This window comes from Taudactylus pleione, unplaced genomic scaffold (assembly GCF_031769625.1).
Source record: "Taudactylus pleione unplaced genomic scaffold, aTauple2 ptg000201l, whole genome shotgun sequence".
Taxonomy (NCBI): Eukaryota; Metazoa; Chordata; class Amphibia; order Anura; family Myobatrachidae; genus Taudactylus; species Taudactylus pleione.
The window spans coordinates 17,433,928-17,458,799 of NW_028284603.1; the positions used below are offsets into that span (position 1 = coordinate 17,433,928).

General features: G+C 46.0%; 2 protein-coding genes across 3 annotated transcripts in view; one reads left to right on the forward strand and one right to left on the reverse strand.

The window, feature by feature from the left end:
• Positions 1–17,648, reverse strand: part of CAMKMT (calmodulin-lysine N-methyltransferase) — a 531,467-nt gene extending 513,819 nt beyond the window's left edge. The window contains exon 1 of the mRNA XM_088477271.1: positions 17,387–17,648. Coding sequence (XP_088333397.1) covers positions 17,387–17,536 — 150 coding nt within the window. The 5' untranslated portion in view covers positions 17,537–17,648. The remainder of the gene's footprint in view (positions 1–17,386) is intronic.
• Positions 17,649–17,714: 66 nt separating this feature from the next.
• The window catches only part of PREPL (prolyl endopeptidase like), a 76,184-nt gene continuing 69,026 nt past the window's right edge, over positions 17,715–24,872 (forward strand). Inside the window, exons 1-4 of one of the 2 annotated variants that reach the window (XM_088477270.1) lie at positions 17,715–17,820; positions 18,164–18,408; positions 20,700–20,828; positions 23,568–23,634. In XM_088477270.1, coding sequence (XP_088333396.1) covers positions 18,238–18,408; positions 20,700–20,828; positions 23,568–23,634 — 367 coding nt within the window. In that variant the 5' untranslated portion in view covers positions 17,715–17,820; positions 18,164–18,237. Of the gene's footprint in view, positions 17,914–18,163; positions 18,409–20,699; positions 20,829–23,567; positions 23,635–24,872 lie in introns of both variants that reach the window. The other variant, XM_088477269.1, reaches the window with a different exon arrangement.

Sequence of the window (24,872 nt, forward strand, 5' to 3'; positions counted from 1 at the left end):
TGGCTCGATATAAGCACAAGTGGAGTTTTAGACAGCGCCAGGGATATCTTTGTATTTTAATATGTAGCGTTTGTGCCAGTTTCAATGCATGAAGTAATTTTATTAACAAAATAAACCTAAATAAATAAACTGAACAGTTTACATTTCTGAACTGTGAAAAGAACAATGTAGTTTGCTTAAAGTTCGGGCCACTAAGCCATAAAAAGCCAGCAAACAACATTGCACACAAACAAAACGTTTAGTTTAGCCAAGAAATTATTCTCGCCAGGTCGCAATGGTGACTTTAAACAGCGCCTTGTCAATCTGAGCATGTCCTGTGTGTAATCCTTTCCCATTTTCCACTTTTACCTGTAACTATTACTACTTTTCCTTTTCTGTAGCTGATGATTTAGTTTGCGGTTATTGGATTACCACAACTAGCACAGTCACAAGACACTTAGGGCCGGATTCAGAGGTGGACATTAATCCCTTCGCGCAGACACTGTAATTTGTACAGAAACGTCCCCCGGCTGCATCTCTAATCCACCGCTTGAGTACAAGGACGCATCATCGGTCACATATCGGTAGTACCATCAAACCTCAAAACAACACTATGGGGTATATTTACTAAACTGCTGGTTTTTAGAAGTGGAGATGTTGCCCATAGCAACCAAATACAATCTACTTACCACCTTCTAGAAGATAATAGCTAGCATCTGATTGGTTACTATGGGCAGCATCTCCACTTCTAAAAACTCGCACGTTAGTAAATATACCCCTATGTCTGCTCAGAATGTTCATCGGAAGTAAGCCGCCGGGGCCAGTGAAGCTGCGTACAAAGATGTGATACGCCCAGTGTTCTCCCCAGGGTTTATTTAAAGAGCGATCTGCCCGGCAAAATTATCTTGCCGTCTGGGACCTGCAGGACACGCTGTTTGCCCTGTGTGCAGTGCCACAGAAACCAATCACAGCCGCCGGTGTCTTCTCAACCAATCGCCGCCGGCAGATTCTCTTCACTACAGCTCCCAGAATCACCCTGGCGCTTGCGGCTCCTCCTACCTCTGTGTCCGCCTTCTGCAGCTGCCGTCCGCTCGTCGTACAGACTCAGTTACTTTTCCTGTGCCCCGTGTTAACAGCTCACTCAGCCACACTCCGGTCCCTCTCCATCCCACGCTGTTCCCGCCACAGCCACTCTCCATGCACTGTGACTCAGTGGGGATGTCGGGCCCGGGCTGGGGAGATGACCAGTTGGAGCTGCAGAAACACTTCCAGAAGCTTGGTGCCGCAGCTACTCAGGTGTAAACAGTGCTGCTAGAGGAGCAACCTGAAAGGTGAGGACCCCTATCCCTGGTGTTACTGGCTGGCTTTGTGGCCCCTGTCACTCCTCAGCTGTGTGGCCCCTTTGCCTGGTATTAATTCCCATTTACCCTGACTGCTGTGTGCACCCCCCTCCTTACCCCTAGCACTGCCTGTCCCTAACCTCCTCTTTGCGCCAATACTGCCCTAGCTATCTACCCTTGCCCTCTCCTAACACCCAGACCAGGCATAGAGCCATATTCAATTAGATTCGCCTGGCGATACTTTTTCGCCTCCAGGACTTTCCGCCTACTTCACCTGTTTTGAAGACGGGAAAATATCGCGCACGTCCCCGCATATCCCCGTATTCAATTTGAAAGTTGGCCGAAAACGGCACCGGGCGAAACTGAAACAGGCAGAAAGTACTGTCAGATTTGGGAAATCAGCCTGACACTCCCCAAAAGATGCACAGACAAGGGGGATCACTATGGGTACCCCCGACTAGCCATGCTGTAGGTATTTGGGGTTTTTAAACGGGCTCAATAGGTGCCGTTTTGCGTTTTTCTGTAAGTGGAGAAGAATAGTATTTAGCAAGAGTTTTGGATAAAATAACTATTCCCAGCAAATTTGGGGTACTTGAAAATGAGGGTCAACATATTTAAAAGTTGCTAAAGTGAAGTTAAAAAAAAAACGTGAAAATCCACCTTCCGCAAGCACCTACAATCAAAACAACACTTGGGGCATACTTGGGGACCCCCCCAAAGTCAAGTTCACTAGTTTTTAACTTTGTCCCCCACAATTTTTTTTTCACCCCCTTTTTCAGACTCATTTTTTGGGGTGTTCTTAAGTCTTTTTTAAATTTTTTGACACAGTTTAACGTTGGGGGACTGTGTGAAGGCTGCACAGGAGTTCCCGCAACGTTGCACCTCAAAACCCCAATTCTGCACTTTTTTCCGCCTCCTATTTAAAGGCGAAACTTTTCCGTCTATTACATTGCATTGACTTTCCACCAAGGCGGAAAGTCTTTCAAATTGAATACAGGGTAAAGTCAAAACAGGCGAAAATTACGTCATCGGCGAAAAAGTATCGCGGATACGGACTTTTCGCCTCAAATGGAATACGGGCCATAGTGTGCAATAAGGGGCCATACTGTGTGGGCATAATGTGCAATAAGGGGGCACATTGTGTACATAATGGCCAATAAAAGGGCCATATTGTGTGGGCCTAATGTGAAATGGTACTATTGTGTGGCCACGCCCCCTCTATGTAAAGCTACGCCCCTTTTTGCAAGAAGGCTGCAACCCTGCTGCCAAAATTTTCTGGGGAGAACACGGACGCCCCAAAAACGCTTGCAGCATACCCGTGTTTGACTAGCTAACCCCTGTTACCTCCCATAAAAGCACACTGTCTGCCAATCACACTGCATCCAAACACTCACCACAACAGCAGTGGGTAAATCACCACAATACTGGTGCGGTGCTAAAAATATCAGCCAACTGCATAAACATCAGCACAGCATCCACCTCTGAATCAAGACCTTAAACTAATATTTTTTCCAAAAATGTCCCCAAAATTGTTGATTTTTTTTATTATTAAGTTATGTAAATAATAGCTATTTTAATCTGATTCAGAATAATTGTATTAATAAATATGCAAAGTTGTGACTGTGACACAGTGCTCCTAGGAGATATGAGTTAAGCTGGGTCCACACTGACAGATACATTGGCCGATCAATTGATCGCCCAATGTATCTGCTGCCCGTCGGGCAGTGTGTACTCGCGATATGTCGGTGAACATCGGTGTTCACCGCCATATCGCATTGGCTGTGCTGCACAGTCAGCAGACATATCTGTCCATCGGCAAGTGTGTACGGGCGGTCAGCAGACCGGCCGTACACACACAGCGGCAGCTGCGTACGGGCATTCGGCGGACCGGCTGTACACACACAGCGGCAGCTACAAGGAGGGGGGCGGGACACACCCCCGCCCAACAGGACACGCCCCCTGGTCGCCGGGACCTGAAGGCAGGCACAGATGATGGTTGTTCAGTGTTTACGAACAACCATCATCTGCAGATCACTCGATCTGCAGATATATCTGTATAGTGTGTACTCACCTTTAGAAATATTGGGTAGAGTCTGCACTAGTGACTCAAAATGTGTTTTCCAAGTAAAGACAAATAATCAACCAAGATCTTGGTCTAATTTGATGTAATTTTGTAAGACAATTTGTTGGTGGTGCTCCCAGATAGCATTTGTGTACAACACAGGTATGCAGTGTTGTCCCCAGAAAATCTTTCCAGCCGGGTGGTATCAAGAAGTAGCCGCAATAATAAAATGTTTTAAACCCTGACCTTCTAATGATTTAAACTTGAAATAACATTTTATATATTAATTCTCCTCTTATTAGACGCCCAGTTGTCTGATATATGTCTGTAGGATCTGGTCCTTTTTATACAGTTCCCAGATACTGTCCCACTTGCAGGCTCCCAAAGGGCCGGGTGGTGCACCCGCAAAAAACAGACTGGGGAAAACACTGGGTATGATGTTTTTGCAGAGAAGCAGAAGAACAAACTAGTATTTCTGCTGCACTCTTAAATATACAGTCATGTGCATAAATATTGGGACATTGACAGAATTTTCATATTTTGGCCCCTAGTCACCACCACAATTGCTTTGAAATGAAACAAACAAGATGTGCTTTAACTGCAGACTTTCAGATTTAATTTGAGGGTAATTTCAAATCAGGTGAACAGTGTAGGAATTACAACGGTTTCTATATGTGCCTCCCACTTTTTAAGGGGCCAAAAGTAATGGGACAAACTAAACGATCCTAAATCTAATGCTGGCTATACACGCTACAATTATCGGGGATTTCCGCCTGATATCGGCGGATCGCCCCGATAATTGTAGCGTGTGTGCGGCCGACTGAGGGTTAAATATTGCTCGGTCGGGCATGCAGGATTGTCCAGCATGCCCGTCCGATGCGATATTTACCCGGTAACTGTCGGCCACATCGGGCAGTGTATGCCCAGCGCGGCCGACAGACAGACATTTCCTGTGTTCAAGGAACAGGGAAATGTCTCCTCCCCCGGGGGCGGAGCGCGGATGTCGGGCTATACACTGTGAGATTTCTCTCACAGTGTATGCCGGCGACATCTGCGGCTGGCAGCCGGCCAGATAAAATGTCTGTCGGTCTGACAGACATTTTATCTGGCTGTGTATGCCTAGCATAACTTTCACTTTTTAAATCTTTGTTGCAAATCCTTTGCAGGCAATTACAGCCTGAAGTCTGGAACGCATAGACATCACCAGATACTGGATTTCAACCCTGGTGATGCTCTGCCAGGCCTCTACTGCAAATGTCTTCAGTTCCTGCTTGTTCTTGGGGCATTTTCCCTTCAGTTTTGTCTTCATCAAGTGAAATGCATGCTCAATTGGATTCAGGTCAGGGGATTGACTTGCCCATTGCATAACATGAATATGAGCATATAATATTGCCCGAAACACTTCAGAATTCATTCTGCTGCTTTTGTCAGCAGTCACATCATCAATAAATACAAGGGAACCAGTTCCATTGGCAGCCATACATGCCCACGCCATGACACTACCACCACCATGCTTCACTGATGAGGTGGTATGTTTTGGATCATGAGCAGTTCCTTTCCTTCTCCATACTCTTCTCTTGCCATCACTCTGGTACAAGTTGATCTTTGTCTCATCTGTCCATAGGATGTTGTTCCAGAACTGTAATGGCTTTTTTAGATGTTGTTTGGCAAACTCTAATCTGGGCTTCCTGTTTTTGAGGCTCACCAATGGTTTACATCTGTATATTCACTCTTGTAAAGTCTTCTCTTGATTGTTGACTTTGACACATATACACCTACCTCCTTGAGAGTTTTCTTGATTTGGCCAACTGTTGTGAAGGGGTTTTTCTTCACCAGGGAAATAATTCTTCTGTCATCCACCACAGTTGTTTTCCGTGGTCTTCCGGGTCTTTTGGTGTTGCTGAGCTCTCCGGTGCGTTCTCTCTTTTTAAGAATGTTCCAAACAGTTGATTTGGCCACACCTAATGTTTTTGCTATCTCTCAAATGGGTTTGTTTTGATTTTTCAGCCTAATGATGGCTTGCTTCACTGGTAGTGACAGTCCTTTGGATCTCATATTGAGAGTCGACAGCAACTGATTCCAAATGCAAATGTCACACCTAGAATCAACTCCAGACCTTTTACCTGCTTAATTGATAATGAAATAACTAGGGAATAACCCACACCTGTCCATGAAATAGCTTTTGAGTTGATAGTCCCATTACTTTTGGCCCCTTAAAAAGTGGGAGGCACATATAGAAACCGTTGTAATTCCTGCACCGTTCACCTGATTTGGATGTAATTACCCTCAAATTAAATCTGAAAGTCTGCAGTTAAAGCACATCTTGTTTGTTTCATTTCAAAGCCATTGTGGTGATGAATAGAGGCCAAAATATGAAAATTCTGTCAATGTCCCAATATTTATGCACTTGACTGTATATAGTAGAAAATAAAAAGATATAAATTTAAAGATACATAATACTTAACCTTTAATAAATAACCCTTATTAGAAAAAAAGGGTGTGTTATAGATACACCCTTTGTTCCAGGAATAAAAAAAATATTATATATATATATATATATATATATATATATATATATCAAATCACACGTGGAATAACTCAATTATGGTTATTGCGGCAAACGTTTCTTTCAAACACATTCCCTATCCATCTTAATATTTAATTTTAACATATTGATCGATTAATAGGGAAGTGGATTAGATACCCACCTCACCTTCATGTGTGATACATAAAGTACATAATCATATCATCATAAGTCTAATAAATATCAGACCCAACATCAAATATTAGAGCAGCCTTATTTAATTGTTAAGCATTTTGCACATAATTGATAACTAAGGTAATAAATAAATTAATTTATAAATGTACCAATAATGACATAAAAAATGGACTATCAGACACCGTTTTGATAAGCTTCAAATTAATAAAACATTGCAGAGCTGTGACATTAGAGAAATAAGCATTTAACTCACATATTATAAGGAGAGTGACCTAAATGAACTTAATTGAGATTGATCAAATACATTTACAAATGCATCATAGTTGTTTTAACCTTAATTTCTATCGTTAAAGGGTGCACTGGTCTCATATGACAATAAATGTAACAAATATTTCACTATGTATGACTGCAGGACTATTCATATGTCCTGAGACATGTGAGATCTGTGTACTTGGAAATAATTATAACCACATACTGTGCAAAGAGTATCAACAGACGTCTGTGTGCGGAATTAAGGAAAGCCCAGGGAAAAAGGTGTGTTACACCACTTCTGCTTTCCATTGTCTAAGTACATCGAACAAGGGATGAGAGCGTGGTGATCAATAACCCCAGTAAAACAACAGATGAAGTGGTTCTGCTGTCCCTGCTCAGGACTATATCTCTCCTCTGTTACCAGTCCATACCTCCCAACATTTGAGGAGGTCCACTCAGGACACGACCCAGAAAAGGGGTGTGGCCTACATGGAAAAGGGTCGTAGCCTAGCGGCACACCCCATTTACATCAGTAAGGGACGTGCCCAGCATCTCCGAGATGCTGGGCTGCCCCCGGGCTTCCCCCCGTACTGTAAATAGATGCTATGCGCAGGTGCACAGCATCTACTCTTGCTCTGCGTTCACGCTGCTCTGCTATGATGAGCAGCGGTGTATGATTCCCCCAACTTCCCCCCCCCACCGCGGGACACTGCGGCCTGCGGATGGGACAGTCCCAAAAAATGGGACTGTCCCGCTGAATGCGGGACAGTTGGGAGGTATGCCAGTCCAGCATTGCAGAGAGAGAGTCTGAGTCTGGCTGCCACACCCGATATCTTAGATTGCATACAAGAGGTGTCTAATGCAGCCTCACCTAAGTACTCTGCTGCTACTCTGAATTGCTGAGCAATGGATAAGAACAACTGAGATTTAGATGAATCTGTCTGGATACCATCTATAAATATAATATATCAATCCATTTTTCCATAGCTTTTGCTATCTAAGCAGAAGCCAAACTAAGCCTAAGGGGTATATTTTGTAAAGTGCAGGTTTTTAGAAGTGGAGATGTTGCCCATAGCAACCAATCAGATTGTAGTTATCTTCTAGAAGATGCTAGTTAAATATTAAGTAGAATCTGATTGGTTGCTATGGACAACATCTCCACTTCTAAAAACTCTCACTTTAGTAAATATACCCCTTAGTGTAGCACCTGCTGCTAAATATATGAATTTGACACTACTCTCACATTTACGATCTGCATGGACCTTAAGAGTGGCACCGTTCGGAATAGGGAGGGCTGTAGCTTTAGACAATGTAGCTATAGGAACATCTACTTTAGGAGACTGTTCTCTATGCAAAATATCACTATCAGGGGTAGGATACATAGGCCGTATCCAATTAGCTCAGAAAAATTTTTGGACGCATAAAATTGGGTTTTTTTTCCGACAATTTTTGTCTTTTTCGCTAATGTTTTTTTTTCATGGTATCCAATTAAACCCCATTTTTAACGTCCGAAAATGTTCTGTTTATTCACGAAAACACATAGCGGACCTATGTATTTTCACTGCTGCAATCGGGAGAAAAACACCTTCTTATCATGGATTTGGTTTTCGCCTGAGGCAGGCGGAACAAAATCCCCGATAAGTTCCGGCATCGGGGCTAATTGGATAGCCCTGCCGAGATCAATTAATAGCGCTACTTTAGCGCTGCTAATTAGATACCCCCTTTGACGGAAACCTGTGTGGTACCTAGAATTTCTTCTCACAATTTTCCCACGGTTCAGCAAATATTCCAGATTTTTTCTTTCATTTTTTTTATTAACCTGAATAAATCAGTAAGCACATTGGGTCTCATTCAGAACCGGTCGCAAGCACCGATGCGCTCGCAACTGTGTCGATAGTTAGCCCTGCGCATGCGCAGCGGCCGCACTGCGCGTGCGCAAGCCCTGGAGCGAGAGAGAAACTCTCTCGCTCCGGAGCTCTCTACAAAAGGGGCGGCTGTCGATGTTGATCGACAGCTCGCCCCAATTTGTAGGCGGGCGGGGGGTGGTTTCCAAAACGGAGGCGTTCCTTAACGAACGCCTACTGTTTTGTGGGCGGACACACTGACATCATCAGATGCACTGGAAAAAGTCTGGATGCACGATAGATCGTTTGAAGATTGGACACCAAATAGTTTTCAGAGCTGCGGGGAAGAGTTTCAAGGGAAATCGTGCACGATGTCGAATCATCAGCAAGTCGGTAAGTGTGTAGGCACCTTTAGGAGAGGTTAGAGGGGAGGAACAATTATACCGCTAACTTAAGTGCTGATGCCTCTATCCCGCACTAACCCCGTGGTCATGAAGTGTCCCCCAGATGAAGGAAAGAGAAAAAATACCTGTCACGCCATTGTTTATTATGACTAGATATGATCAATAAATAGCAAGGTTCCGACTTGTAATATATTTGCACATGCAATGCCCATAATAATGCATAGTTGGCTAGTTGCTTTCACTCCGACCCATATGCATTTAATCTAATACCACCCTTGCATACGTATGGTTCAGGCACGACCTTCTACACCTTCTGTTGTACAGATGAGGGTGAACATACAGATGACCCGTATCCTGCATGAGAGAAAAGGCAAATCTTCCATCCTTAACACACAATGTGATGGATTGTTCTTATAACATAGGCTTCCCATTTGCATCTGGAATATATAGAGTTACAGAGCATATTAAATTTACACAGGAACACTATTTCTATGAAGCCATAGGGTTCCACAGGATACCTTGGGGTATAGGTGATGACGTCAGGGATCGGGCACCATAGAGTTAAGTTTTCAGCCTCCCAGGATGCACTAGGGTCCCCCTCCTATACCCCGCCCCTGAGCCAAGGCATCTCAGTTACGTACCAAGCCATAGGCCGGAGGAGGAGAAGGAAGAGAGAGAAGAAAGATCTGGACACACACAAGAATCACATTCTCACCTGAGGGAGACGGAAAAATACCGGTGACCAGAGTAAAGCCCATCTGCAGCACAGGTGCGACAGGGCGGGAGTCCTGTGGAACTCTATGGACTTCGTAGAAAGAGATAACAAAGGAAAGTTCTTACCATATCTCATATTTTCTACATCAGGGTCCATAGGGTATCCACAGGATACCTTGGGGATGTCCCAAAGCAGTATCCTTTAAGGGTGGGGACGCTCCTGTGCTGAAAGGAGAATCCGCCGCCCGAAGGAAGCATCCTGAGAGGCAAAGGTGTCAAAAGCGTAATACCTAACAAAGGTATGGAGAGAGGACCACGTGGCAGCCTTGCAGATCTGGACTGCAGATGCACCACGTCGAGCTGCCCACGAAGGACCCACAGACCGAGTGGAATGTGCCCTCGCAGAGGAAGGAACCGGAAGGCCTTCATGAAGATAAGCTTCTGAAATAGCCATACGAATCCAACCTGCCAAAGTTTGCTTTGAAGCAGGCCAACCCTTTTTACAGAAGCCATAGAGGACAAACAAGGCGTCCGACTTCCTAAAAAAAGTGCGGTCAACATAAATCCTTAAGGCCTACACAACGTCCAAAGTGGCCTCACCCACGGAAAGATCAGGTGAGTTAAAAGCGGGCACAACGATTTCCTCGTTGATGTGGAAACTTGAAACAACTTTCGGAAGGAATCCAGGACGAGTGTGCAGCACCCCCCCTGTTCCTATGAAAAATCAGAAAAGGGAGTCTACAGGAAAGAGCCCCTAAGTCAGAAACACGTTTGGCCGAAGCAATGGCCAGAAGGAAAATTGTTTTAGCTGTAAGCCATTTAAGGTCCACTGAGCCCAGTGGTTCAAACGGCGGTCCCTGGATAGCTCTCAGGACCACAGCCAAATCCCAAGGAGCCACCGGTGGAACAAAAGGTGGCTGAATAAGAAGAACACCTTGCATAAAGGTGCGCACATCAGGGAGCGCAGCAATCCTACGATGGAACCAGACTGACAGGGCAGACACCTGCACTTTCAGGGAAGTAAGGCGAAGCCCATGGTCTAGCCCCGCCTGTAGGAAAGCCAACACTCTAGACAGACAGAACTCCCGAGGGGCATAACCTCTCGGTCGACACCACTGGAAGAACGTATGCCACACACGATGGTATATCCTTGCAGAGGATGACTTCCGAGCTCTTAGCATGGTTTGCACCACAGAGCTGGAAAATCCCTTGGACCTTAACATGGCCGTCTCAACAGCCATGCCGTCAAAGACAGACGAGCCAGGTCCGGGTGAAGACAAGGACCTTGTGATAGCAGGTCCGGTCGCAGCGGCAACCGCAGAGGAATGTCCACAGACAGACTCTGGAGGTCCGAGAACCAGTGCCGCCTGGGCCACTTGGGAGCTATCAACAGGAGTGTAGCCCCTTCCTGTTTGAATTTCCGGATTACCCGCGGAAGAAGGGAAAACAGAGGAAAGAGAAAGGCAAACTGGAACGTCCACTGGATGGACAGAGCATCCACCAGAGACGCCTTTTCGTCTCTTTTCGAGACCCGTACACCGGCAACTTGTTGTTGTGCCGTGACGCCATGAGGTCTATCTCTGGAAGACCCTACCTGTCCACCAGAAGTTGAAAGATGTCCTGGTGCAAAGACCATTCTCCCGGATGTATGGCCTGCCGACTAAGAAAATCCGCTTCCCAGTTGAGGACTCCCGGGATGAATACTGCTGATATAGCCGGGAGATTGCGCTCCACCCAGACCAGGATGCGGGACACCTCTGCGAGTGCCGCCCAACTTCGGGTTCCTCCTTGTCGATTTATGTAGGCCATGGTGGTGGCGTTGTCCGACTGGACCTGCACGGGGTGACCTTGGAGAATCCGACGTGCCTGCTGGAGAGCACTGAAAACCGCGCAGAGTTCCAAGATGTTTATTGGAAGCTCTTTTTCGGCCTGAGTCCACCTGCCCTGGAACAAGTGTGGACCCGTGACAGCTCCCCAGCCCCGAAGACTGGCGTCCGTTGTTAACAGGACCCAGTTCGTCACCCAAAATGGGCGACCCCTGTTGAGGTGGTTCGTCTGCAACCAGGCTAGAGACAGGCGAACCGTCGGAGTGAGCACCAGCGTCTGGGACTTTAGACTCTGAGGCAGTCCATTCCATTTGGACAGGATCAATTGCTGCAGAGATCTGGAGTGAAACTGGGCATATTCCACCATGTCGAATACTGACACCATGGAGCCCAGCAACCTCATCGCCGAGTGCAGAGACACTCGGCGACACTGTAGACAACTGCGCACCCTAAACTGCAAAGCAGAGATCTTCTCCCCATCACAAAGATCTGCTGCTGCCTGGAGTCCAACAAGGCCCCGAGGTGCAGAATCCTCTGAGACGGGATCAGGGTGGACTTTTGCCAGTTTATCAACCAGCCGTGGCGTTGCAGCACTGCAATCGTCGGGTCCAAATGGCATAGAAGGAGCTCTGGAGACCCTGCCACCAACAGAAGGTTGTCCAGATACGGTAACATGCGGACTCCCTGCATCCGCAGGTGAGCCACCATGACCTTGGTGAACACTAGTGGTGCTGTCGCCAGGCCAAAAGGTAGCGCCCGGAACTGGAAGTGATCGTTGCGGATTGCAAACCTGAGGAACTGCTGATGGCGCAAAAGAATAGGGACATGCAGGTAAGCGTCCTGGATGTCCAATGACACCATGTAATCCCCAGGTTCCAGCGCCAGAATGATGGACCATAGGGTCTCCATCCGAAACCGAGGCACCCTCAAGGACTTGTTGAGGGCCTTGAGGTTGAGTATTGGACGGTACGACCCATTGGGTTTCTGCAGCAAAAATAGATTGGAATAGAAACCCTGGCCCCTCTGGGAGAATGGAACAGGCACTACAACTCCAGCCTGGAGCATAGTGTGCAAAACCTTCCGCACTTCCAAGGCTTTGTTCCGGTCTAATGGAAGGCCTGTGGTGAAGAACCGGGATGGGGGCCTGTGCCGAAAGGAGAGGGCATACCCGTGAGAAACCACCTCGTGAACCCAAATGTCTGTCGTGGTTATCGACCAACACTGGGCGAACTGAAGCAGGCGGCCTCCCACTTTGGGATCCCCCAAAGGGAGGACCGGACCGTCAGGCAGCAGGTTTGTCACCTGACTTAGGGGCCGGACATCTGGTACTCCAGGCCTGTTTCCTGGGCTTGGCCGATTTCTTGGGCCCAGCCTGACGGGGAAAAGACTGTGCTTTAGGCCTACCCTGGGCCCTGTAAGGCCAAAAGGAAGACGTACCAGAACTTGAAGGGGCCGCAGCAGACGGGAGACATGCAGATTTGGCTGCTGCCAGCGTAGCTACAATTTTGTCCAGATCCGGACCAAATAGGACTTCTCCGTTAAAAGGCAAAGCTTCTAAGCCCTTTTTGGAATCAGCGTCCGCTTTCCAAGATCGCAACCATAAGGTGCGACGAGCAGCGACAGCTGCAGAAGAAATCCTAGAGGTGAGGATACTGATATCCAAGGCCGCTTCATTGATGTAAGTGGCCGAATCCCAGAGATTGCCCACCAACTCGGCCTTTTCAGCCGAACACTCAGAGTCCAAAGATGCCTCCAAACTATCAGCCCAGTGCTCCATAGCTCTGGCTACCCAACACACGGTCATAGCCAGTCTGGACGCCCCCCCCCCCCGCAAGGGAATAAATGGACTTTAGGCAGATTTCCACCTTGCGGTCCGTAGCATCCTTCAAGGAGGACATGGAAGGCATGGGCAAAGTGGCACTTCGGACTAGGAGTGTCACATGAGAATCCACCTGTGGAGGGAATTCCCACTTAGAAAAATAATTGTCAGCAAACGGATAAGCCACGGCTAAGCGCCTCTGAGGCTGATACTGTTTTCCGGGGTGTTTCCACGCCTCCTCTAAATGGTCTACTAACTGACCCGAAATAGGAAACACTGTGGCGTCACCCTTAATATCCTTGAAAAAGGCATATTTGGACTTGGACACTGGAGGATCATCATCCTCAATAACTAAAGCCGTGCGGACTGCCCGAATAAGGCCAGGAATATAAACCTTTGACTTAGTGTCCGACTCTTTAGTACGGAGAGGTTCTTGGTCAGATAGATCCAGAATCTCCCCATCATCGGACGTCACATCGTCATCCTCATAAGGAGCAAACAGAGATGCCACAGGCCGCAACACAGACTCCCCCTGTAACACTTCCGACAAATGCTGTACTGAATTTGTCAGTGAATTAACCCACGCAGGCACCTGTGAAACCTGGGGAGGGGAAATAGGGAGACTGTGGGGTACAATCAGTTGTCTCGGGAAACCCTGCATGGGTGCCGACACCACTGACTGCTGGGACAATCCCATCTGGGAAAACGCAGGTGGCGGAGCTAACTGGCCCACTAAGGTTGTAAGCGCCTTAGCGAAACAAGCCCAGGGAGGTTCCTGTACTGGAGCCGTGACAGTAATTGGCCTCGCCAATAAATAACACTGCCGACATAGCCCCTCCGCGTTACCCTCCCCCTACACTATTGGTACATTGCACTTAGTACACATAAGCTGGAGAGGAAATTCACTCTCAGACATGATGGTAAGTATGTGACCCCTCTCACTGATACTTGTTAGTATAGTGGGAGAACCACCCTGCAATCACCGCACCGCAAGGGCTTTAGCAGAGTAAGAGCAGGGACAGTAAAATGTCTGACAGTAGAAAGTGAAATTACAGGCAGCAGTCGCTAGCAGAAGTCACATACAATGCAGAAGAAATCAATCCCTGCACTATCAGCGCTGTTTCTTAACTACACAGACACAGAATCTGGTAGGACACAGCACTGCATACACTGACCTTAAGCCACGAAGGAGAGGTATGCTGGGGGAGCCGGACCGCGATGCCACCGATCAGCAGCTCCAGCAGCATTCACCGGCTGTATACAGGGAAGGCGCGCTCCCTGGCATGCAATTAACCCCTGGGACGCCGCAGCGCTTGCCGCTCAGCTGCGGCCCGCTGTCCCAGGGGGATAGTGGAAGCGCAGGTTAGTACCTGGCTCCAAGCTGCAGCCAGTCCCCAGGGAGCCCCCTGCCTGAGGACTGAGGACCATGTTCTCAGCAGGGACCCACCGCGGGACCCCCGCTGCTTACCTGCTCCCCTTGAATTCGGCCATGGTCCGAAACATCTGGGGTCACCGCTAGCAGTGACCCCAGATGATTACCAGCATCCCCGGATCAGTACCGGCGTTCTGGTACCGGCGGGGTGTAGGGGAGACAGCATGGACGTCAGCAGTGACTGTCCATGCTGTTCTCCCAGATGTGCAGCCACAGCTGCCTTGAAAAAAACTTCAGGGGCTTTTCGTAGCCCCCCTCTAAACATGTGCTCCGACTCCGAGCCGGGCACCAACGAAACTGAGATGCCTTGGCTCAGGGGTGGGGGATAGGAGGGGGACCCTAGTGCATCCTGGGAGGCTGAAAACTTAATTCTATGGTGCCCGTTGCCTGACGTCATCACCTATACCCCAAGGTATCCTGTGGATACCCTATGGACCCTGATGTAGAAAATCACAGTGTAAACTCAACTCCAAGTATTGGGACATTGGGCCTGAATCAGACCCGCTCGCAGGTCTGCTGGCCGTTTTTTTTTTTTTCCTTCAGGCCGCTCACTAAGCTGTGGGTGACCACCCACTTTTGCAAGTGGCCTGGTGCCCGTCGCGATTATCGCACCCATCGGGCTTGCGAGGAGACCCTGTGGTAGGGTCTCAGCTCTCGCAAGCCCAAGTGGACTCCCTGCTCTATTAGAGCAGGAAGTCCACTACTGACATCGCTAGTGATGTCAGTAGGGCCACCCACAAACGTCATGCGTTCCTAAGGGAATGCCTGCGTTTGTGCAGCCTCCCCCCCTCCCCGCCTACAAAACGGGGCGAGCTGTCAATCAACATCGACAGCCACCCCGTCTTGTAGTGAGACCTGTAGCGACAGAGCAACTGTCGCTGGACGGATCTCGCGCATGCCGGAGGCGGCGAAAGCGCAGTGGGGGACCATCGGCCCGCTTGTGAGCGGGTCTGAATCAGGCCCATTGTCCCTTTCCCAGTGTGCTGGGGAATCAGAGGTAGAAAAGTATCAACTCCTTACTTTGGGCTCCATTTAATAACTATGCTTATTTCCGGCTGCATATTTGTTTAGCATCACAGAGATACTACCTTACCTCTCCGGCAGCCATTCCCTGCTAGCGACATGCTGCAGAGCAAAGCGCAATGGCTGTCTGCAAGCTCATTACACTTTCACCCGGCGGGGAAGCTGTAAAGGCTCTTGCTGTAGATAGCATAAGAGGTGCAGTCATAAACCGCATGCTGCTGTTTGCTACAAAATGGAGTTCATAACACTTATAGCAAGTGCTAAAGTATGGCTTTTTCTTAAATAGAGCATATTGTCAGGAAAAGTTACAGTTCAAGTAAAGATGAAGGTACTCCCGTCATTTCATCACAAAAAAATAAAACGTGATCCATGTGCTTCTTCCTATTCCTCCCTAGGGTGGCAAATTTCCCAATAATCTTCATCACCCACAGACCAGGAGTGCAGGGAAGTGCCCTTAAGCATCTTCCACAGAGAAAGTTTAAAGCAAACTTGCCCACTTTTAGGCTGTCCCCTCTTGGTATCGGAAGTCTCCCGGACATTCCTGCAGAGTAGGCAAGTATGGGTTAAAGCAGGGATGGGGAACCTCAGGCCCGGGGGCCGTATAAAGCCCACGGAATCATTTGGCCAGGCCCTCTGAGCTTTTTAATGCTAGCAGGGTGCCTAGAGTGGAAATCTATGCAGCAGTGCCGTCTGGAGCTTCCTTAGGACGCTACAGATGGTCACACTGCTGCCCTTACAGCTCCCCGGCGCATCCTCAGGACATTGCTGTAATCACTGGCATTGTGGCCCCGCATCGTGTGATGTCACACGGAGGGGGCGTGGCCTGCGAATAATGTTATACAGTACATATTAAAATGGCCCTCGGCAGAAAAAAAGATTCCCCACCCCTGGGTTAAAGGATCAGCCCCATGCTGACCAGCCAGGAGTGGTTCTGCTATGACAGGTGTACCCACACACAGCTATCCGTTACTAGGAGGCACCAACTCTCCCTCCTTATCCTTCTGATTAATGCTGGCTACACACAATATCTGTGTAGCAAGCCAACGGGCCTATGCATCATGCAGTGCACACACACTTGCACGATGCAGGGCACAACAGCGCGATCTAACATGCCATACTGCAGTCGGCAGCATGGCATCATTAGCGGCATCTTCTGATTGACCATGCAGCAGGGCCAACCAGAAGCTGTCGTCTGCAACCGCGGGAGTGCGTAAATAGGCTATATACACTTAACGATATGCCCAATTTGCCCGGAAATAAGAAATCGGGCTGATATAGTTTGTGTGTACCCAGCTTTAGTGTAAACATACCCAGGCTGTCTAGCGCTATAACTGACTGAACAACTTAAATAGGGGACATCCCTATTCTATGGGCGCGATTTAATTGTTTTAGCGCGCCCAATCTCCCGTCTAAAGTGACGAGAGCGAGGGGCGCTGTTCAATTGATGCCGATCTTCGCGCCGATCATACCCAAAGAGGTTGGGTGTAGCCGCACAAAACGGCCACAACCGACCAAATTGCAGGGCGCTATCGCAAAAAGTGGCCAAATGGGACACTTCTCACGCATTTAAGCTCGCCACCCTTGGGTGGTGAGAGCTGAAATGCCGGCAGCTGTTTGCGCCCGACAGGAGCAACAATTGAATCGCTCCGTCAGGCACAAAGGAGGACCCAAAACAATTGAATTGTGCCCAATTTATTTTTAAATGAAATGTTAAAGGAACTTGCATTTTGTAAGCATCCCAAAATGCACACAAACGCGTCAAGCTCATATCACATGTATACGAAAAAGCGCATATGGAACGCAGACACAACCGCCAAACGCCACGTTCCACACTAGCGTTTCTGACACAGACGCAGAGAGTATGACAAGTAATCTGGGTCATTGCAGTTTACAAGACTGCACATGTGTTGGTACATAGCTCCCACAGGCATCTAGCATGGACAGCATACACAGCAACACAAGGACTGGCTACCTGTCCCAGTAGTTTCCAGCGGGCTCTTGCTGCTCCAGCTCTGCTATCACAAGGAGGAGAGGATTCCTGAGCATTCTGAGTTGTGTTTTTGCAGCTGTCTCCACTCTTCCCATCCTGCCGGCTCCCCGCTTTCTCCCCAGCACTCTCCATATGTTCCTGCACAAATATAAACCGCTACTTTACTTCTTTTTTTTATCCTGCCCGCCCGCCTGTCATATGCTGAACGGTCATTTCCGAAAACAAACAACACGCTCCTGACCACGCCCCCTTGCTGGTCGATGAACCAATAGGCATGCCAGAATCCATCTGCCGGAAGACGAAGCGTCCTTGCCGATAGATGTCATTAAAAGGCGACCGGTTGGCATTCCCACGTGTTGCCCATGGCCGCAGTGCAGTGATAAATGATGATGATTTTCAGACAACCAATGCAAGAGGTGGGCAGTGTGTTGCTTTCTGGCCATTGTGGGACTTCATGGCCAATCACACATTGTCTAAGCTGTCTTTGGTGGCTTTAAGACTACAGTGAGGTACAACATATGACACATTGAGGGTCATTTACTAAAAAAGTGCGACTGTGCAATAAATAGCCCAAAGCAGCAAGTGAGCAGTTAGCTTTTATCAGTTATCCGATACTGCCCATGAGAGCAAATGTCTGATTGGTTGTACTGTACATCACTGCACCTTTGCACTTTATCAGTAAATAAGCCCCAATCATGGAAATTAAGTCCATCTTTCTCCAATGTATACAATTAACCATTTTTATTATTGCTTTTTCAGCTTTGTCTGGCAAACTGTGTTTCTGAGAAGTTTGTGTCACGTTGCTGAGGTGTTGGATAGGACGCAGTGAGGAAATGAAAATTAACCTCTTTATGCAAGCCATGTCGCGGCTGCTTGGCCAAGACCGAACTGCACTTAAAACTGTACAGCAAGCACTTTGCGCCTTTCCCTGGCCTAATGACCTCACACACAGCCACACAGGTTATCCTAAGAGCAGATTAGTCAGGGGAATGTGCTCCTGGCAGGTACGGATCATTTTCCTGACTTTTACCTACCAAATTAAAAATGTTATACAAATTAGAAATGTTATACAACAAAATAACAGGAACTTAGGTTCCTGTTATGTTGTATACTGTTTTGGATGTTTTCAAGAGCGCTGTTTTGTAACAGTAAATGGTAAAGAAATGGACAATTGTGGTAAGTGCATAAATAGGATTGCATAAATATATGTATCAAATCACTGTTCCGAAATAGTTTAAATGTGCTCCACGCAAGTTAGTAAAAGTTAAGTACATATGGTCAGTATGTTATGTTTACATGTTTCACTCAGTCTCATGTTTTTTTCAGAATTGCCTGCAGTGAGGTAATTTGTGTGCTCTATGTCTATTCTTACACACTATGAACAGGTGCTGCTCATACAGGGTTCAGTTTATGCCCGTTTGTGTGAATTTGCACCGTGTATTTGCAAAAATGTGTGCATGCAAGTAAGTGCTCTACTGACTCAGGCGTTTCCATCGCATCTACAGTTTGGTTTGTGGTGGAACTGGGATGTAACTGTGTCCTCACACAGGCAAAGTTCTGTGACCGTGTGTTGACGCAAACCTGGACGGAAGTTTAATTACACTTTTCGGATGCCTGTCTTTTGCACCTAGTTTAGGGAATGTGCAAATGCTCAATGTGGATGTGGGCGCATTTTGAGATGCGTACAATGCTGCACATGAGCGAATGTATGCGTTTGTGCAGGATTCTTTTGAGCAATGTACACACAATTTACTGCAACTCTACATCGGGATCCTTTCACACCAAATACCTTTTGAACACATTTCCAACCCGTGCCACAGCTGCTCAGACCCCTTTTACACAGCATGTTGGACCCAAGTTATTTCCGGTCGTCCCCGTTCACAACACTGAACCCGTGTCAGCCCTGCAAAACTGTCTGTTGTAAAAGGGGTATGACTAGTGCTTATTTTCTGAAAATAACACTTCAATCTACAATGAAGGTGAGAATTCAGTTAAGAAACACACATTATTAAAGTGGTTTGAGTAGGAAAATGTAGGTGTTCTCCAAATTATGTTATTATTGGTTTTCATTTTCGCAACCTGTGCAATTCCTCTTTCCTGTCTGGGATTTCGCTCTCTACTCTGGTGCTTCTGTCTCCATAAACTAATGCAGCAAACTGCTGAGATACAGACCAGTGTGTGCTAGAAGCTCCAGAGCAGAGAGAGACACCCCAGGCAGGAAAGAGGAACTGCACGGGTTGTGACAGGTGCAGGGTGCTAACGTGAACACTAGATATTTTCTTTTTTGAGTTGTGTGTTGCCTAATATATACCTAATGCACTTTACTATCAATGTTTATGAGGCAGTGGGGCCTAAATTAGGCTACACTTCCGTAAATATATATGTATATGGTAGTGTTCACTCTAGCTCCGGCAGCAGGCAGGGCGCCGGAGCTAGAGAGGGAAACTTTGTGCGCACGGCCGAAAAGGGGTGTGGCCATGAAAAGGGGGCGTGTCTATAAGATGCATCCCCTTTTCGTCATACTTGGGGGCGTGCCCGTCACTTATGGACACGCCGGGCTGCAGGGCGCTGTTTGCCCTCCAGAAGGAGGGCAGGGCACCGCGCCCCGCTAAAACAGCCTAGAGGGAACGCTATATGACCCTCACATGCTCTATGTCACAACTCCAGTAAAGAGTACTTAGAGCAGAGATATGGGGAGATGCATAGCTCAGCCCAGCAACATACCTCCCACATTTTCCTGTTGGGGAATTGGGACAATGAACGCCTGCACACAACATAGAAATCCCATGTGTGTTGTGCATATATTAACTTCATTTGTTTTATGTATTTTATTTATTGTGTGAGAGCATAACATGGTTTGCTAATTTTAAAATTTCAATATTGTACTTCTGTTCCCAAAAAGTATACACTTAAGACCTCCGTACACGGGACGATTTTTCACACGATAGGGCAGTTTTCGACTGATTGTAATGACCAATCGTGTAAAAAATTGCATTTTACTAGGCGATGCTGATGCGCGTCCCCGCAGTCGTGTATCGGCATCGTAGGTCAGATGGTTTTGCAGAAGGATTTCGACTGAACAGTACGACGTGACATCTCAATACATCAGATCGTATGGTCGTTTGTACAATCGTACATTCTCTAAATACAAATCGTACAGAATGTTAAGGGAAGAATTTTCAATGTAATGGTATGGGAGATCGGATACAAATCTCCCCGTGTATGGGCACCTTTACACTGTTCTTACCAGGAGCGTTTGTAAGAAGCATTAACTACTTATTTTGTTTATGCAAAGATTTTGTTACATTCTGAAAGAAGACACTGGCAGACGGCCTCTGTGCTCTACAAGGATTTAGCCTCTGTTCTACAGAAAAGACTCTATGAAATACATTATAGTTATCCCATAAGAACAGAAAGGGAAATGGTAAGTACAGAAAAATTATCATTAGTATTATTTGTTTTATTTATGTTTCAACTCAATATTACTAGTTGTAATGAGTATTTTTTTTAAAAGCATTAAAATGATTGTTTTTCAGTACAGTTAGATTTCATTATGAATGTAAAAGTATTTAAGAAGATGAAATCATTTTATCATAGTTCACAACATCTACAGTGGGGGCGGGCTCGCAATGACCAATTTAATGCGATGTGCATGTTCAAACCCTGGGCAGCCCGTTTCACTCAGATAGTGGGCGGCATGCCGGACACTGGACGAGTCTTTCTGGGGGTTCATGGAGAGCCCCCCAAAATTGAAGACTCTCTCAACATTCTATTTCCGGTTGGCAAGCATACTAAAATATTACCAGCGCTATATAAATTTATAATATGGGGAGAAAGCGGCACAAAATTAAAATGTGTATGTATGTATATATATATATATATATATATATATATTATATATTTGAACATTCAAGGATTTATATATTATACCTTAATAAAAAAAAGAAAACAAGGATAATTGTGAGCATGATTGTGTCAACTTGAAAGTTTTGTAAATGTTTGTCCACTTAATCTCCATCCTGGTGGAGTAAATATAGTCACTTTCATCAGATTTAGGACACACTAGTCTAAAGGAGACCTGTCAAATAGTTTAAAGTAAATCTGCATAATAATATAGGTTAGTAAATATTAATCCAACAGATGTGCAGGTGCACACCAGTAACTCAAGGGTATCCTCCTCCATGTCCGCAGCATGGGTTTGATTCCATAAGCAGATGTAAATTTTCCCAAGTTGTTAATGTTAGTGTGCTGACAGTGGTGTCTCCGATCTCTGGTCCGCAGGTGACTTGACACCTGTGTCAGATAAGGCCATCTGCAATCACTTGCTAATGTTAACAATCAGTTCTTAATGTTAATTAACTGACACGTTTCGCTTTTGGGCTGCACTCTGTTCCATTGTTTGCTATGTACTGTATAGAGATAGATGACATAAAATAGTTTAGTGTATTGCTTTCATATTGGATAGTGCATATGCCTTTTAAGTGCGAGTGCTGCAATATTGAGAGAGTCAAGATTTTGTAATAGAAAACTATTACATAATTATCTATTAAATCACAAGCAGTACACAATGCTGCACGGAGCATATATTTCTTGTGGTTACTAACATAGAATTCAATATATTACTTTAGATATTACTGATTTATAATGTGTCTACCTCTGGATAACCAGCCTTAGCAGTAAGTTACATGTATTTAGTTAAAACAGGTGGCTTTAAATACAAGAGGACACACAGATTCCCTACATTTGACCCAATCTCCACATACTGACATTTTTTTAAAATATGCAATTTTAACCGTGGTAGAATCCCTAAGGAAAAAGGGTATATAGGCAACACAATCAGTCTACTACATGAATACAATCTACTTATAAGTGAACTGTTTATTTTTCTGCCATTCGAAGGTGGTCCCCTTTGATATATGCTGATATATACACCTATAACACATGTATTACTGACATTTAAGTTAGATTTAGCTGTATAATTGTTTTCACTTAAAGGGTTTTCAATGATTTAACCTTACTCTAATCACCTATCCCTATCCTCTCCATTGTTTCTGATTTTAGATGTTGCCCTATCGCATCATATATATATATACACACACACACACACACACAGCGCTCCGGCACTCCTTCACTTAGTGTCAAAGGGCATGCAGCCCAAACTTGCTCCGGTGCCCTCCAAGGAGGACAGCACCCCCACATTAGTATGCACAAAATATCACAGGCGGCACTCGGAGACTGGTGAACAAACGTAACACCCTCAACGGAGGGACTTTATTGGGTCAAATAAAGTCCCTCCGTTGAGGGTGTTACGTTTGTTCACCAGTCTCCGAGTGCCGCCTGTGATATTTTGTGCATACTAATGTGGGGGTGCTGTCCTCCTTGGAGGGCACCGGAGCAAGTTTGGGCTGCATGCCCTTTGACACTAAGTGAAGGAGTGCCGGAGCGCTGTGTGTGTGTGTATGTGTGTATATATATGTATATATATGGGCACTCACCAGTCAGTTATAGAAAATTATTTTAATCACTCACATAGTGCATAATGGTAGTCGACGTTTCGGTCTAAGCAGACCTTTGTCAAGACAAAAAATCACCAGCATATATCCACCACAGAGACCCCGAGTTTCCCCTGCTGTATGAACCGATTTATATAGCCAGATCAATCAAATAAGTCCCTCCCACAATAACAACCTGGAAATGTGCTGAATACCTAATTCAGACCCGCAAGCGGGTCTGAATTAGGCCCAATGTTCCTTTTTCAATTGATACACAGGAACTGGGCAGCCAGCCAACTATCTGCCACAACATTACAGCTCTCTGCAGAATAGTTATCCCTAGTTCTGCAGATAGGTTTTTATGTGTTCTAGATTTTTCTTAACAATACGGCATCATAGTCGTCGATTTAAGAATAAAATATTTTCTGACTTACGGTAAGTTATTATAAGACAAAATTCGGGAGACCTTTCCTTTACTATAGTATTATCTTATCTCGCCCCATGCTAACTTATGTCTGTGTTTGGGATTTTATTTTGCTAAAGAGGATCACTGTAACACAAAGGCGGAGAATCACCTGCATTCTGCTGTGTACATTTTTTTTATTATTATAAAACTTTGTCACGAGCACCTAATATCTGTGAATAAATGTATGTATTTTTTAAATTTGCAGATTTCATGTGGAGATTACATATATTTTGCTGAGGACAACTGCATATATCGCTTGCGAAAAAGCATTGGTAATGAACCAACTTTTGTGGCCTAATTTTCCTAAACTTATGTGGCTTTTAGTGATCGTTAAGTCAAATAAACCCAAACAGTGAGATTTCCACTAAAACTACATCTGTATGGCATCAATCCAAAGCAGTTTTAAATAAAAATATAGGGATGTCTTAATTCCGCTACCTGCTACCACAAATACAAATGAATCCATCACATAGGCCAAAGCTAAAGGCTGTAAGACTCACATAACCCTTAAAATATCTATGACCATTCAGCTCTGTTTAAAATCCACCAGTCTGTAAAAGTTCTTCATTTCGAGACTACTATGTATTTAATTTGCATGATTGTTAACCAGGGTGAACATGTGATTAATATCAAGCTCTGGCTCAAAACTTTACTTTTTGACTCTTACTGGCTGTGGTTGCTTTTGCCTATTGTTCCTACTCTTGGTTAGCGGCATTTCCCCCAACAGTCGGCAAAGAGCCGCTGTTTCACAGTTCCACTTCGGTAGAGAATAGAAATTACACAGGTACCTACTGACACGTTCTGTGCCAGAAGCAGTTTACAGAGAGTATTTGCCCAATCACATCAGTCCCTGCCCCAGTGGAGCTTACAATCTATATTTCCCATCACATGCACACACACATATACACTAGGGTATATCTTTTGTTGGGAGCCAATTAACCTAACAGTATATTTTTGAAGTGTGGGAGGAAACTGGAGTACCTGGGGGAACCCATGCAAGTACAGGGAGAATATACAGACTCCACACAGTTAGGGCCGTAGTGGGAATCAAACCCACGACCTCAGTGCTGTGAGACAGTAATGTTAACCATTACACCGTCTGTAAATTTTTTTCAATTGATATTCCCATACATCTAACACCATATATTTGCAAAACATGAAGCCACAGTCAGACTGAGACATGAAGGGCCCACTGTCAGGATCTGCGGTTAAGAAGATCTTAGTGTTTGCAGCTCCTGCCTGAGGCATTGCATTAATTACTGCATGTCTGTGTGCAATGTCAGTTGCACGCTAATTCATTCTCCTGTTTGTGCTCAGCACAGCTGCACCGTTAAGGGAGGCTTGCTGCTTGGGGCCTGTTGATGTTAAAACCCAGCCATCCCTGCATTACATGCCGGTGATAGAAGTTTCTTCGTACTTCCGGTTTCCTGTATCCTGCTTGTTAGTTGAGTTCAGGGTCAGTCTTGCTGTGCTCCGTGTGTGCCGTTTGTTCCATCCAGGCGGCTCCACC